A 17,898-nucleotide genomic window follows, 5' to 3' on the forward strand; every position below is an offset into this window, starting at 1 on the left:
ACAGAACAATCAATTGAATGGGCACAAATAGAAGAAAAAAGTTCCAGTTTTGACTCTCGATGCAAACCCATTGAATGTTCTTTTTAATGATCATACCAGACGTAGTAGATGAAATCTGTGGCAGTTATATTAGTGGCAGTTAATGGAGTACTTATTTAAGTCATTCAATTCATGACAATACAGTTAATTTCATTATTTAGATCAACCAAACTATTCTTTTAGATTGTTCTGTTGATGGCCACCATAATAAATACCATTGTAATGTTTAATTATGCCTTTTTTGGCAGTTAAAGATAAAGGGTATATTGTCTATGATTACCGCAGTGTTTTTTTCCTCTTTGAAGTTGCAAACTTAGAATGCAGATGGCATGTGTGTGTACGTTGTAGATAAATACTGTATGTATAGAGTTACTCAGTTTTATATGAAGATTTAAGGACTACTACGTAGCATTTTCACTGCCAAACATGTTATGCATGTATATAATCGCAACCTGCATAAGGTGATATGCATTTAGCAATTTAATTTGCTTACGGAAAACTCCTCATCTTCCTATTCAGAGCAAGTGCCACCCAGAGCTGGTTTCAGAGCGGATCCTTCTGGCAAGTATTCTTCAGAAACCATTGTCCTGTGTTCATCACTCTGTGTCCTAACCTAAATGTGTGTCCTGTGTCTATTACTCCGGACAGAGTTTAGCTGTGATTGTCCTCTCATAATCTCCATGTCACCACCATTTCCGGTTTATTAGAATCCAAGTTAAAAAAAACACGGGTGTCTGGATGGGGCTAACTGTAGTTCCTATTTCATTCTGATTCCTCCTCAACAATGTGATTAAAAGAGCAAAAATAGATAGTAAAGATGGTGCAGTGGACATTGTGAAGACACAACCTGTTTACCCGCCTTGGCAGAGCTAGTTATGTGAAGTTAGAATGGGAGATTGGTTAGGCGAGCTTTGCCGTATATAGTTGCCTACCATTGTTGAAAGCTAAGAATGGTGCACTGTTTTTGTTAGCTGCTAATAAAAATACAGTTATATAGTACATTGATAGATGACTGGAGATTCAGTATATAACTTATTATACTACAGTATTTAAACTTCATAACGCATTACTAAATAACATTCTAAAAAGCAGTAAAAGCTGCAGGTTTTCTGAATTTCTCAACTTTTGTCCTAAGGGGCAGTCTACCATCTCTATGGCAATAATAGGTATAAAATGTTGTCTGACTCTGGAGAGAACAGAGTCATCTCAGATTTTTACTCTACTTGTGATAAAATAGTATCAATTATTTAAAGATCAATAATTCCAAGCAATTGGTAACATTGGTAAACAAGAACATATACCCAAATAGAAAAAAAAACAGGATTACCAATCTTTCTGGGCAAGACTACCGGGGTAGAGGACAACCACTTCTCTGGGGCTAACTAAACAAGACCGGGGTAAGAACGACTGGAGTAAAACTAGAGTAGTTGCCCAGAACATCCAGTCAGAATCCCAGGATCCTCCTTTCGTTGAACAGCTGCAACCTTATTGCTTGCTCTTGCTCTACCAGCTTAGACTATTTTTTCCACTTTTCTTTGCACTCTTTTTTGCTTTTTTATAAGCCAGTTCCAATAAGTAAGTTTAAAAGCAAAATATTCATCTTTGCCTGAAGAATTTTTAAATGTAGAATAGCCAAACGTGTAGTTTCATTGTTTAATTAATCATAGTAATTATATTGAAGTGATGCTGGTTTATTTTTAGTCCCTAAGGAATACAGGTATCTCAGTAAAGGATAGGGCAAAGTACTACAGACACAAGTTTTGCCAGTATACAAGATATTTATAATACTGGAATTATAACAAATAAAATTGTTAATTAATGAAATGCATAACCCATCAATATTATGCAACACACTCCCCTTGAATAGTGTAATTGCCTTAGAAACCTGGACTTGTCAAAATTGAATATGAATGTGCATTTGTACAATAACGGTCTTTGATTAAAAAAAAAAAAAAGTAAAACCATGATGATAGATATATTCTAAAAATGTGTGAATTCCCTCCTTAATTAGTTACACAATGATCTGCTCTCATTCCTTTTTCCTTCTCCATCCTGGTATGCTTAGTACTGCAATAAATATTGATGTTCAGCCACGTGCAGGTCCACAACCAGTTACTTTACTAGAAGAGCAGTAGAGGTGTGTATGTCAGGTCATTCAGGGTGGTGAGTATATAGGAGTAATAAAAATAAAAATTGTTTCCCACAAATACATGGTGGGCAAATCAATGGGGCTAGCCATAGATGAGTTACCTCTTATCTGATTTATAACTGCTGCTACACTTGAAGTGCTTGCAGTGCTTTTATAAAAAATAAAAGGAATACTGAGAATCCCCCATATGGAGGTGGAATAGTCCACAACCTTTCAGAGCTGTAAGATTTTTACTACCTACTGTAAGGTAAGGTGATATGAAAAGACAGTCCGTGGGCCGTGTTCCCAACCCTGTCCTCAAGGCCCACCAACGGTGCATGTTTTATGGAAATCTACACAGGTAGTTAATCAGCGCTGATGAGATGCTAATGACCACACCTGTGAATGCTTGTGGTTTCTCTGCAAAACATATACTATTGGTGGGCCTTGAGGACAGGGTTGGGGAGCTCTGATTAAGGGTGCTTTTTCACTCTGAAATGGGATTGCAAGTGCGAACCCGTACTGCCCCCTTTCACCAGTCTGGAGTCTGGGTGGAGACAGATAATCTAGGATTGGCCCTAGACTTTTTTCATCTGTTCTGCACCGTGGCTCTCTATGACTTAATTGTGGCTGAGACCAACCGTTATGCCACACAATACGCAACCGCCAATCCGAGAAGCTACCATGCCCAGGCTTTTCGGTGGAAACCACTCCAAGTTTCCAAACTTAACATTTTTTGGGGGCCTTCTCCTTAACATGGGTCTAGTAAAAAAAAATGTATTGCGGTCTTATTGGTCTACACACCCAATACATCACATGCTCATATTCTCTGCTGCCATGTCCAGGTCACGATTTGAGAACATCCTGCGCTTCAGTGCCAATACAACCTGTCCTCTAAGAGGCCACCCTGCTTATGACCGGTTCCACAAAATTCGGCCCCTCATAGACCACCTGTCATAAAAATTTGCAGATGCTTATACCCCTGAACAGTCATTTTGAGGCATTTGGTTTCCAGACTACTCCTCACGGTTTTGGGCCCCTAAAATGCCAGAGCAGTATAGGAACCCCACAAGTGACCCCGTTTTAGAAAGACGACACCCCAAGGTATTCCATTAGGTGTATGGTGAGTTCATAGAAGATTTTATTTTTTGTCACAAGTTAGTGGTAAATGACACTTTGTGAAAAAAAAACAATAAAAATCAATTTCCGCTAACTTGTGACAACAAATAAAATCTTCTATGAACTCACCATACTCCTAACGGAATACCTTGGGGTGTCATCTTTCTAAAATTGGGTCACTTTTGGGGTTCCTATACTGCCCTGGCATTTTAGGGGCCCTAAACTATGAGGAGTAGTCTGGAAGCCAAATGCCTCAAAATTACCTGTGAAATCCTAAAGGTACTCATAGGACTTTGGGCCCCTTAGCACACCTAGGCTGCAAAAAAGTGTCACACGTGGGATCGCTGTACTCAGGAGAAGTAGTATAATGTGTTTTAGGGTGTTTTTTTACACATACCCATACTGGGTTGGAGAAATATCTCTGTAAATGGACAACTTTGTGTAAAAAAAAATAAAAAAAAATCTCATTTACAGAGATATTTCTCCCACCTAGCATGGGTATGTGTAAAAATACACCCCAAAACACATTATACTATTTCTCCTGAGTACGGCAATACCACATGTGTGACACTTTTTTGCAGCTTAGGTGCGCTAAGGGGCCCAACGTCCTATCAGTACCTTTAGGTTTTACAGGGGTGCTTACACCCAAAATGCCAGGATAGTAAACACACCCCACAAATGACCCCATTTTTGAAAGTAGACACCCCAAAGTATTCAGAGAGGGGCATGGTAAGTACGTGGCAGATTTCATTTTTTTTTTTTGTCACAAGTTAGCAGAAATGGAAACTTTCTTTTATTTATTTTTTTTGTCACAAAGTGTCATTTACCGCTAACTGGTGACAAAAAATAAAATCTTCTATGAACTCACCATGCCTCTTAGTGAATACTTTGGGATGTCTTCTTTCCAAAATGGGGTCATTTGGGGGATATTTATACTATCCTGGAATTCTAGCACCTCATGAAACATGACAGGTGCTCAGAAAAGTCAGAGATGCTTCAAACTGGGTGAAATTCACTTTTTGCACCATAGTTTGTAAAGGCTATAACTTTTACCCAAACAAAAAAAAATCCAATACGTGTCTAATTATTGATCAAAGACATGTAGCACAATAAATTTAGACAACATTTTTTATGGAAATGTTACTTTATTTGAAAAATGTCAGCACAGAAATTTAAAAAAATAATTTTTTGACAAAATTCATGTCTTTTTTTATGAATATAATAAAAACTAAAAATCACAGCAGCAATCAAATAGCACCAAAAGCTGTATTAGTGACAAGAAAAGGAGGTGAAATTCATTTAGATAGTAGGTTGTATGACCGAGCAATAAACTGTTAAAGCTGCAGTGGTCTGAATGGAAAAAAGTGTCTGGTCCTTAAAGAGAACCCGAGGTGGGGTTCTAAGAATGGTATCCGCACACAGAGGCTGGGTCTGCCTATACAGCCCAGCCTCTGTTGCTATGTAGTGTTCCCGCAGGCCCCCCCCCAGTGCTCTGCTATGCCCCCATAAATCACAGCCACGCTGTCGACACGCAGTGGGCTGTGTTTACCTATGTAGTGTCACTCTCGCCGCTCCCCCCGCCTTCTGCATAGCTCCGGTCCCCGCACGCGTCCCTTTCTTCCCCACTGATTTGAGGGAAGGGACGCGGGCGGGGACCGGAGCTATGCAGGAGGCGGGGGGAGCGGCGAGAGTGACACTTCATAGGTAAACACTGCCTGCTGCGACACACTGCGTGTCGACAGCGTGGCTGTGATTTATGGGTTCAGAGCAGAGCGCACGGGGGGACTGGGGGGACACTTCATAGCAACAAAAGCCGGGCTGTATAGGCAGACCCAGCCTCTGTGTGCGGATATCATTCTTAGAACCGCACCCCGGGTTCTCTTTAAAGAGAACCCGAGGTGGGGTTCTATGAATGGAATCTGCGCTCAGAGGCTGGGTCTGCTTATATTGCCCAGCCTCTGTTGCTATTTCAATCCCCCCCCCCCCAAAGTTTCCCCTGCGCTCTGCTCTCCCCATAAATCATCAGCCATGCTGCCGACACGCAGCGTGTCACAGCGGGCTGTGTTTACTTTCGTCCTGTCACTCTCGGCACTCCCCCGCCTCCTGTATAGTACCGGTCCCCACCCCATCCCTTCCCTCCAATCAGCGGGGAGGTAAGGGACACAGGCGGGGACCGGAGCTATGGAGAAGGCAGGGGCGTGGCGGAGAGTGACAGGACAAAAGTAAACACAGCCCGCACAGCACGGCTGTGATTTATGGGGGATAACGGAGCGCAAGGGGAATTTAGGGGGGATTGAAATAGCAACAGAGGCTGGGCTGTATAAGTAGACCCAGCCTCTGAGCGTAGACTTAATTCTTAGAACCCTACCTCGGGTTCTCTTTAAGGGGTTTTAAGGCTGCAGTCCTTAAGTGGTTAAGTCATGGTGATCCAGGACCACTAGGAATCTTGTAAGGGACTAAAAAGAAACTAAAATCTCCCTTACTGTAAAAAGCTATGCTAAAAAAATGGCATTTTTAAAACCAAAGGTAATTGCAGTTGTTTGGCTTAGGTGATCATGAAGGGACTTCCATTACGCTACTTATAGAGCTGTATCAACCCAGACCTTGGACTTATGAAAGTCAATTTAAACCTGAAGCAGCTGTCTGCAAGTTGGTTTATATAGCCCCGTAAAATTAATAGGTATAAGCATACTGTAAACTAGCAGCTCTGAATGTTTGCTTGGCATTTCAGGAATAATTTACATATTCACTCATTGAGCTGACACAACGCATTGTTGGCTTTCTTTTTGCTCACATAAAACAGAAAAATTGCAAATACCTTCTCTTTCAAGAAGTCCGTTATATTTACTATTAATAGTAGTAATGTAGAACCTGAAGTCATGCTGGCTGCGTCATGGTGATCACTGTCTCTGACCCATTATTTTGCACTAGAATGTACAGAATGTGTTGTAGGTTTTAGTAGCTTGTAGTTAGGCATCTTAAAACCTGCAATTTACTTTATTGCTGCTAGTGTGTAGCTCTTTTGTGTGTGAAAAAAGTGAAAAGGAATGTGTTCTTTCAAAAGAAAATACATATATATATAACTCTAAAAAGTTCTATTCTTGAGGTAGTGAGAGAAATGAAAGCGTTTCCCAGGAAAGAAATAGTGCTAGAGTCAGTGACAAGCAACATGTATGAGATGGTGAAAGCATCTAGCAGAAATGGCATCCAACTCGACAATGACTAATGCAGATGTGTAATGTATGTATGTACATGTCAGCTGCAGAACCCCGTCACTCATTGGAAAATGCAAGTACACGTTTACTCTGATTACGAAGGTACATAGACTGACTGCATGACTGACTGATTACATAGATGTGCACACAGTGCAAGGGTATTAAGAAAATGTCAGCCATCAGGTCCCTGATTGTTTATAAATTAGGATGGCATCACAATTTGCAATTCGTAGCGTGAAATGGAAAAGGTTTTCTCCAGTATATCTGGAAATCATATGTCAGGGTCATCTACTGCGTCTTATGGATGTGCTATCTGAAGCTCTCTGCTGAGTTTCAAAGGGCTTCCGTAGTGATCTTTCTTTTTTAATTTAATTTAGTTGGAAACCTGACCCTGAAAATTAGGTGTTAAATAGTCTAAAGAATGATGATAAAGCTTGTAATACAGTTTTATGTACTTTGTCTAATCTTTAGTTAACTTCTCAGCCACCTTTCTGTTATGTTGTGTAATGTAATTAACACGGTAAATGACATTGTATCTGTCACTTTGGCATGGTCCCTTAATGTTTGTTTTTCATTCATTACATTGTAATCTATGCTAGATTAATAATATCCATGAACCATTCATCAGTAACAGTCATTTTTAATATCTGGATGTAGCGTGTCAAGTCTGATTGAAATGAACTGTTTAGAAAATATTTTTATTTAACAGGCCCGGACTATAAGGAGTTGGATGTTCATCTTCGACGACAAGAATCTGGATTTGGTTTTAGGATCCTCGGAGGAGATGAACCCGGCCAGCCTGTAAGTTGTCTGTGCCTCATGCACAGTACTGTTTGTCACGGTATACTGTAGATCTGCACATGAATTCATGTATTACAAGGCGTGGAATTTATTTCTGTGTACAGGCTGTCTTTTTGCACAGCCAGCTGTGATCTGCAGGGATGTGGCTGTTGTCAAGCACACAATGATAGAAACATCATGTGACCCAGCAGACCAGTAAGAAAGCTGGAGAATGTCCTGTGCTCTCTGTAAATGCAATATCTGTGATTGGCAGCTGAGAGATAACTGAAGGCTTGCAAGTAATTGCAGACATTTTGGAAGCTGAGATACTTCACATATACTAGAGTTTATCTGTGTATCTATCCTGATCCAATTCACTTTTTCTCCTAAATTGAATTATCCCATCTTATCAAAAAAATGCATTTTAAGCCACCAGCAAACAAGAAAATACAGAGAATAATTTTAACACTTCTTTTTTTCTGCTAGTTTTTCGTACTTTTTAAGTGCAGTGTGCAGAAAACTTAAGATAAAAAATGAATTGGATTGGACCCAATGTTCTCAGGGTATTGGTTATATGCATTATCTGGATCATAGACTGTCAAATCATATTATGTGTACCCCATGAGGTAGTTTAGTAGGGCACAGGGGGGGTTTGACCTCGTAATAGTTGGCCCATTATACTAAGTTTTGAGAGTAAATAAAAAATGCATTATCTATAAACAAACCTGAATAAGTATTTGTTGCAAAATAAAAGTATTAAGGAACATATAAATAGCATTTATACACAATTTTGGATTACTCCTAACAAATACTTCAGTGTGCTACAACGGAAGAATATTCTGATAATGTCAGCCATCAGGTCTCTAACCGTTTGTAAATTGGGTTGGCATCATGCTTTGTAATTCCCTCGACAGTCACCAGCGTGCAAATTTAAATAAGTATACATAAATATTTTCAACTGCCTTGAAGACTCAGCACAATTCAAAGCTTCCAATATTCTTTCTGCAATCTTCATTCTCAACACATATAAATTCGGCTTGTCAAACTTGCCTTTGAAGGCATAAGCTTGAAGAGTATGAGTTTGTGAAGTGAGGATTAAAAGTGCTATTCTGGAGCTTTATCTGCAGAGTGAAAGTACAATGAAAATATGATCTGCACACAGCTGTTTAAAGCTGAATAGAGTTTAGTTATTGAAACCTGAGCTTATAGTAAGAAAAGTAATTTATGCTGAATATGTAATGAACATCAGTACTGGAATGTACGGTGGCTGTGTTATGGTCAGTGGCATGCTCTTAAACTATTCCATAGCATGTTGTCTAATGTAACATATGACTACTATGCTAACAATGTCCAGTCTCTGTTATAAACTGACCTTCTTAAGGTAAATCTGTACTAAGAGATGTGTAGCTTGTCATCGTTCTTCAGTTTTAAAAATGCCAGCATCGTCGCTCCAACTCCCTGTTTCTGGTGTATTTTAACCTCATGCTGACATTTACAATGGTAATTACATCCGCAAGGTTTTATATTTGCCCTGTTCTAATGACAGCTTCACAGAAATTCTAAAATGACATTGTTTCCGAATCATTACCCGTTCTGGCAATCATATAAAGGCATAAGCAGGCCAGTGTACGCTCTCTGTGTAACTAGGTACATGAGGAAAAAACACAAGGCCATTGAATAATTTTAGAGTGGATTACAGTATTGTGCATTTCTAGGCCCATATGAAAAACTGGTTGAGCATAAAAATCTGTGCAGCTGCAACATGTAACATTGTGAAATGTCCTCAGCTGATTTGCACGCTGAAGCAATAAAGTCGCTATAAATGTGCATAGGTACCTGGTTTACGTGATCATAAAAGGGGAAGCAAATTTCTCATTTGTAATTATTAGTTCTAAATTTGTTACAAAATATTAAAGATCACAAATGAAAATGTATGTAGATTTCTAACTGCTCCCCAGGGAGGAAAGGGGGGGAGGAGGTTCCTAGTAATGTCTGTGGTCAGATTCTTATGTGACTATGCATAAAAGAGCCCTGTTTGTCGCAGCAACTTGTACCCCTAGTCTTGCCATGGGTTAAATATACAGCGGCACCACAGGGTTGCTTTAAAACAAACCAGGCAGCAGACAACTTGCTGTCTGCTGCTGTTCTGAGAGAGTCACATGGTCAGCTGAGCAAGTAATTGACTGTTTGGGAAGCAAGGAGGACAGAACATGCATAGTTAGTCATTTTTAGAAACCACCTGATAAAGAGATTACTTATCCATAAATATAAATATTACAGTAACACGCACACCTGTAGAGTATACCAATCCAACTCCATGTAGTGCACACTGTTTATCCTTTTGAAACTAAAATAAGTTAAAATGGACCCGAACTCAGAACTTCATCTCTGCTCTAAAAGATAAGAAACTGCATAATGTAGTTACTTCCTGGTTTGCTGGGAGCACAGAAAGGGTTAAACTCCTGTGTTTACATATTAGCTCTCAACTCTGCAGACAGCTGTGAGATCAAATTACACTAACTCATTTCCTGCTGAGAAGCGAGAATTAAACTGGCTATTTTCTATAAACACATGCACGGTGAACACATGGTGGATTTCTCTGTTTTCTCCCTCTCTCCTGTGCAAGAGTTTTTGTCTGCTTTAAGTTACAAATATTACAACTATGAAGGCATTTGACTTTTATTTCTTTTACTATTGCAAGATGCACTGTACCTTAAACTCTTTGCCGTAGTATTTGTTTCTGCTAAACGGAAGCATGCTGGTTATTGGATTTAATTTCTGATGTCATGATTCTAATAAATGTTTTACTAGAAATATGGCAGAGCAGTACAATCATCTTTTAAAATGTTTGAATAATCAGTACTAATCTGCTATCTAGGAAGACAGAACTGCTGAGTTAATTGATGTTTAAATTAGTAAATGAGTTGAATTCTCTTTATTGTGGGATATTGCTGGGATAGAGATGCCGCTCAGGCAGGTATATCTGTAAAGATGATGAAACACTGCAAGAAGAGCGCACTCCCTCATTGCAGACTATAGCTCACAGCATGGGTAATAGTTCAGCTTATCTTTAAAGCTTTCAGGTTTAAAGCATGGTTCTAAAAGTGTAACTCAGGTTCTTTGTGGAGATATTTAATATTTGAAGATCCATTGCTCGAACTTTACAGGCAGAACAAGAAAGAAGTAAAAAGATCTCCGCTCGGAGTTTTGTGTGAGAAAATTAACATTTTATCAGACACACTGGTCAGAACAGTATGAGAATTTAATATTTTGAAATGTTTAATCCGAAAATGTGGCTTACGTGGTTATAATCCTGCAATCACACAGAATCTATCCACTGTGTTCTAGCAGCATTGCCTTACATCAGAAGTATCATTAAATGTGTTTTTTTTGTTTGTTTTTTAGCTAGCAGGGAAGTACTAAGAAGGTGGAAAGGGGGGGGGGGGGGTGCAAGGCTATATACATGCCCTTTTCCCACTGACAGCAAATTCCCCCCCCCCCTTATGTCCCCCAATTAAGAAAAAGTCACAACAAGAAGTACCCCCACCATAACTCCAGCAGCAATAAGTCAAGAAGTACCCCCTCATACATCCCACATCAAGAACAACCCCCATCATACCTACCAAGACAACAAATGCCACCTGTGTCCTTCAAGAACAAATTATTCTAGAATGCCCTCAAAATAACAAGCAGCCTTGCCGATGTGGTAGTTGGCTTCTGCCATGGTGACTCATTGGCCCATATGCAATTGACTTTTCCTCCTGCGTTTTCTCCTAGGAGATAATCTTCTATTTAAAATAACTTCCCAGCACATTTTAACTGAGAAAGTACAGAAAAGTCAGTGAAAATGGCAAGTTTAAAAATATCACCTAGGAGAAAACTCGGGTGAAAAAGTGAATTACATATAGACCATTTTTTTAGCCCACTCATTCAGCACGTGCAATTCTACTTCAGTAGGAACTTAGAGGTAGAAGAGAGAATTGCAGCATTCTTTCACAGCCCTGTGTGCGGGAATAATTTCAGTGGTCAAAACAGGCTGCCTGTGCATGTGAAAGAGAGACAGAGGAGTAGGCAGTTAGAACAAACCGAGTGGGGAGGGGACTATCATGTTAACAAGGCTGCTTACTGACAGAGGAAAACTGTCATGTGATGTAAATTAGTTCCAGAAGGCTGTGAAATGGAAAGCTCTTCTTGAAAACTGATGTCTTCCCTAGTATGTACATAATAGGTGGGTAATCAGAGTAACATACTTTCACCACAGTGCCCATTTAAAGGACACCTGCAGGGAGAGGTATGTGGAGGCTGCCATATTTATTTCCTTTTAAAGCGGAATATAACCCTGCATTTCAACTTTGCTCTAAAACATTATTTACAGCATATTATATGCAAAAAGCATTTTTTTTTACTAGACCAGCATTGGAAGGGTTAAACACAGAGGTTTAAAGTTCCGTGGAGAGATATGCAGAAGTTCAGATTGTTACATTCTATTTAGTTAAATGTATCTATTGAGAAATGTTACACACTCTTTGGCTGTCCTCCAGCTCCTTCTCAGTCAGAGAGAGTTAGTCACATTCAACACTTAGATACATTTATGTAAACAAAATGTATCTATGTCAGGTTTGGATGCGTCTGTAGAAATCTCCAGGAACTTTAAAGCTCTGTGTAACCCTTCCAATGCTGGTCTAGTAAAAAAAAATGCTGGTTGCATATAATATACTGTAAATAATGTTTTAGAGCAAAGTTGAAATGCAGGGTTATATTCCGCTTTAAGCAATACCTATTGCCTGGCTGTCCTGCTGATCCTCTGCCTCTAATACTTGTAGCCATAGACCCTGAACAAGCATGCAGCAGATCAGCTGTTTCTTATTATTGTCAGATCTGACAAGATTAGCTGCATGCTTGTTTCTGGTGTGATTCAAACACTACTGCCACAAAATACACCAGCAGGACTGCCAGGCAACTGGAATTGTTTAAAAGGAAATAAATATGGCAGCTTCCATATTCTTCTCACTTCAGTTGTCCTTTAAGTAACTATTGTGCTTCATCTGGCATTGTGTGTGTAGATTTGCTCATAGATGTAACACCCACTATCCACAAGCAGACTGGTGGCAGAGATAAAAAATAGATCAATTTTAAAACCAATGGATCACAAAAGTGGAGCAATGTCAAAATATTCATAGTAGCATCAGTGTCAAAGATGAGGGAATTGTATAGGACAAATTTAATGTCAATAATGCACAAAAGACCTCCCTCCTCTGCTTGTTATAATGTGCTCAAAATACCTGCACTGACACAGCATACAGGAGGAGGAGATGTATACATTATTTTGTCAAAAAACACAGTACATACTATACATGCAAGTTTCATGTCAGGTGAAATTGCAAATGGCAATGTATATGGGCAGCTTTGTCAAATTACCTGATAGTGTGTGTGTGTGTGTGTGTGTGTGTGTGTGTGTGTGTGTGTGTGTGTGTGTGTGTGTGTGTGTGTGTGTGTGTGTGTGTGTGTGTGTGTGTGTGTGTGTGGGGGGGGGGGGGGTTATATTTTTTAAGTAGTATTTGAAGGTGGACCTGAAGAGACAACATGATGAGATGGGCATGTATACATAGTAATAGTATTTAGAATTTGTCTCTCCCCTTTTTCCTATTTCCCACTGTAGAGGTGAATGGCCCTGGGCTATTAATCAGACTGCCTGTGTTACTGGGTGGTGTTAGCCTGCTGCAAATTCTTCCTGATAATTAAAAAGAGGTCATTAACTTTTGAGTGGCTGTTAAGCACTCCTGATATTAGTTAAACTTGGTTGTCTCATCAGTTTATTTTCACTTCAGGTTCACTTTAATGTGTTTACGATTCCTGGTAACAAAATGTTTGATTGCTATGAACCTTTTGTTAAGTAAATTGTAATTAATAGTACAGGAATTCAAACAAATTGTTTTCTTTTAGATTTTAATTGGCGCTGTAATAGCCATGGGCTCGGCAGACAGGGATGGCCGTTTACGTCCTGGTGACGAATTGGTATATGTGGATGGAATTCCGGTTGCTGGTAAAACCCACCGATATGTGATTGATCTCATGCATAATGCTGCTCGTAATGGACAAGTCAACCTTACTGTGAGAAGAAAAGTACTTTCTATAGGTAGGTTATTGCTATAATGATATGTAGTCATGTGTTATATTACATATTTGGAATAAGCTAGAAGTGATGGGAAATTGGAGACAGGAATTTGAATTTAGTTTTAGGTTGTAACCACTTGCCGACCGCGCACTCATACCGCGCGTCGGCAAAGTGGTAGCTGCAGGACCAGCGACGCAGATCTGCGTCGCCGGCTGCAGGCTAATTAATCAGGAAACAGCTGCTCGCGCGAGTGGCTGCTTCCTGTCAATTCACAGCGGGGTGCTCCGTGAATAGTCTGCGGGCCACCGATCGCGGCTCGCAGGCTAAATGTAAACACAAGCGGAAATAATCTGCTTTGTTTACATTTTTACAACGCTGCTAAGAGTAGCAGCGTTGTACCAGATCAGCGATCCCCGGCCAATCAGTGGCCGGGGATCGCTGTCACATGACAGGCAGGAGCCTGTTAGAGGCTGCACAGGACAGATCCGTTCTTGTGCAGCCTCCGACTCCAGGGCAGGGAGGGAGGAGAGGGAGAGGGGGAATCCTGCGGTGGAGGGGGCTTTGAGGTGCCCCCCAGCCCGCCAGCCACACGCAGGCAGGAGCGATCAGCCCCCCGCCAGCACATCATCCCCCTAGTGGGGAAAAAAGGGGGGCGATCTGGTCGCTCTGCCTGTTGTTTGATCTGTGCTGGGGGCTATAGAGCCCACCCAGCACAGATCTTCTAAAACAGCGCTGGACCTTAAGGGGGGGTAAAGGCTGGGTCCTCAAGTGGTTAAAGTGTACCCGAGGCGATATGTTACATGATGAGATAAACATGTGTAGGTACAGTGCCAGACATATTGATAGACTGTGTTCCTTTTTTGTTTTTTTTTTCTACCAGAATGAGTTAAAATTCAGGCATGCAAGTGACAGTTTCGCTCTTGTCGGATTCTTGTCTAATTATAGCGTAACTCTCAATGAAAAGAAATTACAGCCATAAAACTATTATCTGCACAGAACAACTTCTGAGAGCAGGGAATAGATAAAAAAAAGTCAATATTTCAAATATTTTAGCCCTGGGACACTGCCTAGACATCCATTCAATGAGAAAATACAACATTAAATCTGTTTGAAAAATGTTTAAACATAAAATAAAGCCATAGGAGGTCTAAAAGGGTCATTTTTAGAGGAAGGAGGAAATATACAATTGTTTCCCATCAGTTTATTTTCACCACACATTCACTTTCAATTGACTGGTCATCATTGGCTTCAGGCTATTTGAGCCATATATCTAGAACAAACCTGCAGTCAGAACTGCATACCCATTGTGGGTCAGTGATTCAGGAAACATTAATGGCAGAGGACCAACACGATAAAATAAATTGCCTGTCACCAAGGCATAGTTGCTTTTCATGAAGGCATTTTCCGAATCCGGGACATGTCCTGGGTAAAATGGGACATCTGGTCAGGGTACCAAAGGTCACTGGGCCCTTGTGCAGCTCCCTGCATAGGCTTAAAGGATTTTCAAAGTGAAAAAACACCTTATAGTTTTTGAGAAAATTGATTTTAAAGTTGCAAAGGAAAAAAGTATACATTTAAATGCGGTAAATGACGATTAATGTATTTACCGCATTTAAATGTATACTTTTTTCCTTTGACATTTTAAAATCGATTTTCTCAAAAACTATAAGGTCTTCTTAACATATCTGGCAAATTTGGTGTTTCTAGCATATAAGGGGGCTTTGCTATTAACCATTAAGGTCGGTGTTTTTTTTTATCATGAATACCAATCCATGGCTACAATTACTAGGTAATGCCCAGTGGTGTTGATCCAGTGATTTTATCTGATTGCCATCTGGAGTCAGGAAGGATTCTTTTCCCTTTTGGGGCTAATCGGACCATGCCTTGTAAGGGTTTTTTGCCTTCCTCTGCATCAACAGGGATATGTGAGGGAGCAGGCTGGTGTTGTACTTTCTCTGGTTGAACTCGATGGATGTATGTCTTTTTTCAACCCAAATAATATATATGTACCAACCCGTGATTCGTGATTACATGCAGTTATTCAACTCAAAACCGCACTTGAGTTGGATATCCCTTTCTACTCGTGATCATTATCACTAGTCAATTCGTAAGTGGGCGGAGTCGAATTTTCGTGATCACTCGATTTCATGATTGGGGGTATCCGAGCACCCCTGCTTGTGCGGGATGGGCATGTGCATTGCACAAAAGAGGTTGACCGATGTGTCGGTGATCTATCAGAGGCTTCCAGCGGGACCTAGGAGAAGACCAGAGCTGCTGTGAGGGACACAAATTACTTCTAGAGGCTGGATGATGCCCCAGGTCAATAAAGCTACAATTTTTTTTTCATCTCCCAAATCCTTTAACGTGTGTCACAAGGTCCCCCGTGTTCTGAGACCCCACCCCTATTACTCCTTCCATTATTAGAGTAAGGCTGCAGTGGTGATTATCACCAGCACCTGGCTGAAACTATCTGCTCTTCCATCCTCCACGGCAGTCGCTTGTTCTTCACCTGCCTCAGTTTTCTGCACCTCGCATGAAATTGCGTAATGTGCAGAAGAACCAGGAAATGGAGAGTAAGCGGCTGCTGTGGAGGATGCAGGGACAGATTGCTGCAGCAAGGTGCTGGTGAGACTGACTGTAGCCCCAAAAGAGGAAAAAAAATCCTTCCTGACTCCACATGGCAATCGGATAAAATTCCTGGATCAACACTACCGGGAATTACCTAGTAATTATGTAATAGGGATACAGAGGTGCCAAAAGAATTAAAATGTCTAAAGTTTAAAATTTGTTGAGGCAGTGGTGGACTCGCCTTTTTCAAACAGACACAAGATATGCCAACAAAGTTTAGCAGAACAAATTTATTAACATACTCCAGGGGAAAATGTAAATACATTTGTTCTGCTAAACTTCGTTGGCATATCTTGTGTCTGGAGGGGGTAAAGTCCACCACTGCCTCCACACATTTTTAACTTTTTAGACATTCCTATTCTTCTGGCGCCTCTGTATCCCTGTTACTCTGCTCTAAGTCCACCCTTGGTGGAGGGATGTCATCCCCTTTTTCTCCTGATCTATGGAGAGCGACTTCTTAATCCTGAGTGGGGCCTTATTCCCCCCCCCCCCCTTCCCTCCGCTATTTGGGGAAACTCTGCTTTGTGAGTATATTTGTATTTACTCTACCAACTTCATCCCATATTCCCAGTACGTATTACACTGAATGTGGCTCTTGGTGTCCCTATCTTTGTACCTAGTAATTATAGTCAGGGACTCAGAACCGGGACAAGGTCCACCAGCACCCAAGGCTGAGACACCAAAGTGCACCCCTCCATCCCTCCCACCCCAGCCGTCACACACTGATTGCTATTACACTAAGAGGCGCCCCAGGGCCCCCAACACCTCAACACCTTCATCTCTAGTTATCTGACCTGAAGTCACTGCCATGTATGCTCTTTTCTTATTTCTCTCTGCTTCAAACACAATAGAATGATAGCTGAGTGAGTTGGGCGCTCCCTCCTACACTGGCCTCGGCCCAGCCCTGCAGGGACTGAATCGGAACCCTGCATGTGGCTCAATCCAGAACTGTTCATGGGGCTGGACTGTAACTCTGCACTGGGCTTCCTTACAGAGACTTTGTAAGGTAAAAAAATTGCCCCTATAGGGTGCTTACCTTGAGAGGGGGAAGCCTCTGGGTCCTAATGAGGTTTCCCCATCCTTGTCATCTTCAAGGATCCAGTGCTGTCAGCCCCAGAAAATCTGTAGACAAGCATAGGGGCTTCAGCGTGTGGTAATATGTAATAATGGTGCCAACCCCACACCATTTAGTGGCACTAAGGCTGGTGGAGATAGAGTTCTTCTTGCTAGGCTTTCTTGATGATAGTTTTGAGTTACAACAGATCTTCCTAGCCCATGCTGTCCTGCCATTGCTCCACTAATAGATGGTGTGCCACCTTGGTTGTTTCTGGGAACTGTCACATCCAGAGCTGTTACTTCTGTGTTTGTCTCTCTAAATCTGTTTTAATTTTAAAATGTAACAATGAAAATGATATGTACAGCAGTAGTATGATGACAATGTGCCTTTGAAATCAGAAATACGGTTTGACAAGGGCACACAAAAACAGCCTCTGTTCTTATGTTATGGGAAACCATGTATATCAGTAAAAATGTATTCTTGTAAATTACAAATGAAGTCAGTGATAATTCTATTTGTTACAGGTGATACTTGCCCAGAGAATGGCAGGAGTCCAGGATCTGTTTCAACACATCACAGCTCTCCCAGAAGTGACTCTGCATATCCAAACAGCAACCATACTGCACAGAGCAATGCATCCCCTCCTGATGGCTTCAATTCTCAGAGTTCTCAGTCCAGTGATGTGGTCATCCATCGAAAGGAGAATGAAGGGTTTGGCTTTGTAATTATCAGCTCTTTAAACAGGCCAGAATCTGGAGCCACAATAGGTATCATTGCATTACTCTTCAAATTGTTGCTTCATTTCAAATTTTCCTTT

The 17,898-nt window shown here is 40.8% G+C and overlaps 1 protein-coding gene across 13 annotated transcripts in view; it reads left to right on the forward strand.

The window, feature by feature from the left end:
- MAGI2 (membrane associated guanylate kinase, WW and PDZ domain containing 2) overlaps positions 1-17,898 on the forward strand; it is a 1,075,940-nt gene that overhangs the window by 963,660 nt on the left and 94,382 nt on the right. For all 13 annotated transcript variants that reach the window (XM_068276199.1, XM_068276198.1, XM_068276200.1 and 10 more), the window contains 4 exons: positions 559-600; positions 7,211-7,302; positions 13,225-13,417; positions 17,606-17,848. In XM_068276199.1, the coding sequence (XP_068132300.1) occupies positions 559-600; positions 7,211-7,302; positions 13,225-13,417; positions 17,606-17,848 (570 nt within the window). The remainder of the gene's footprint in view (positions 1-558; positions 601-7,210; positions 7,303-13,224; positions 13,418-17,605; positions 17,849-17,898) is intronic.

This window comes from Hyperolius riggenbachi, chromosome 3 (genome assembly GCF_040937935.1).
Source record: "Hyperolius riggenbachi isolate aHypRig1 chromosome 3, aHypRig1.pri, whole genome shotgun sequence".
Lineage (NCBI taxonomy): Eukaryota > Metazoa > Chordata > Amphibia > Anura > Hyperoliidae > Hyperolius > Hyperolius riggenbachi.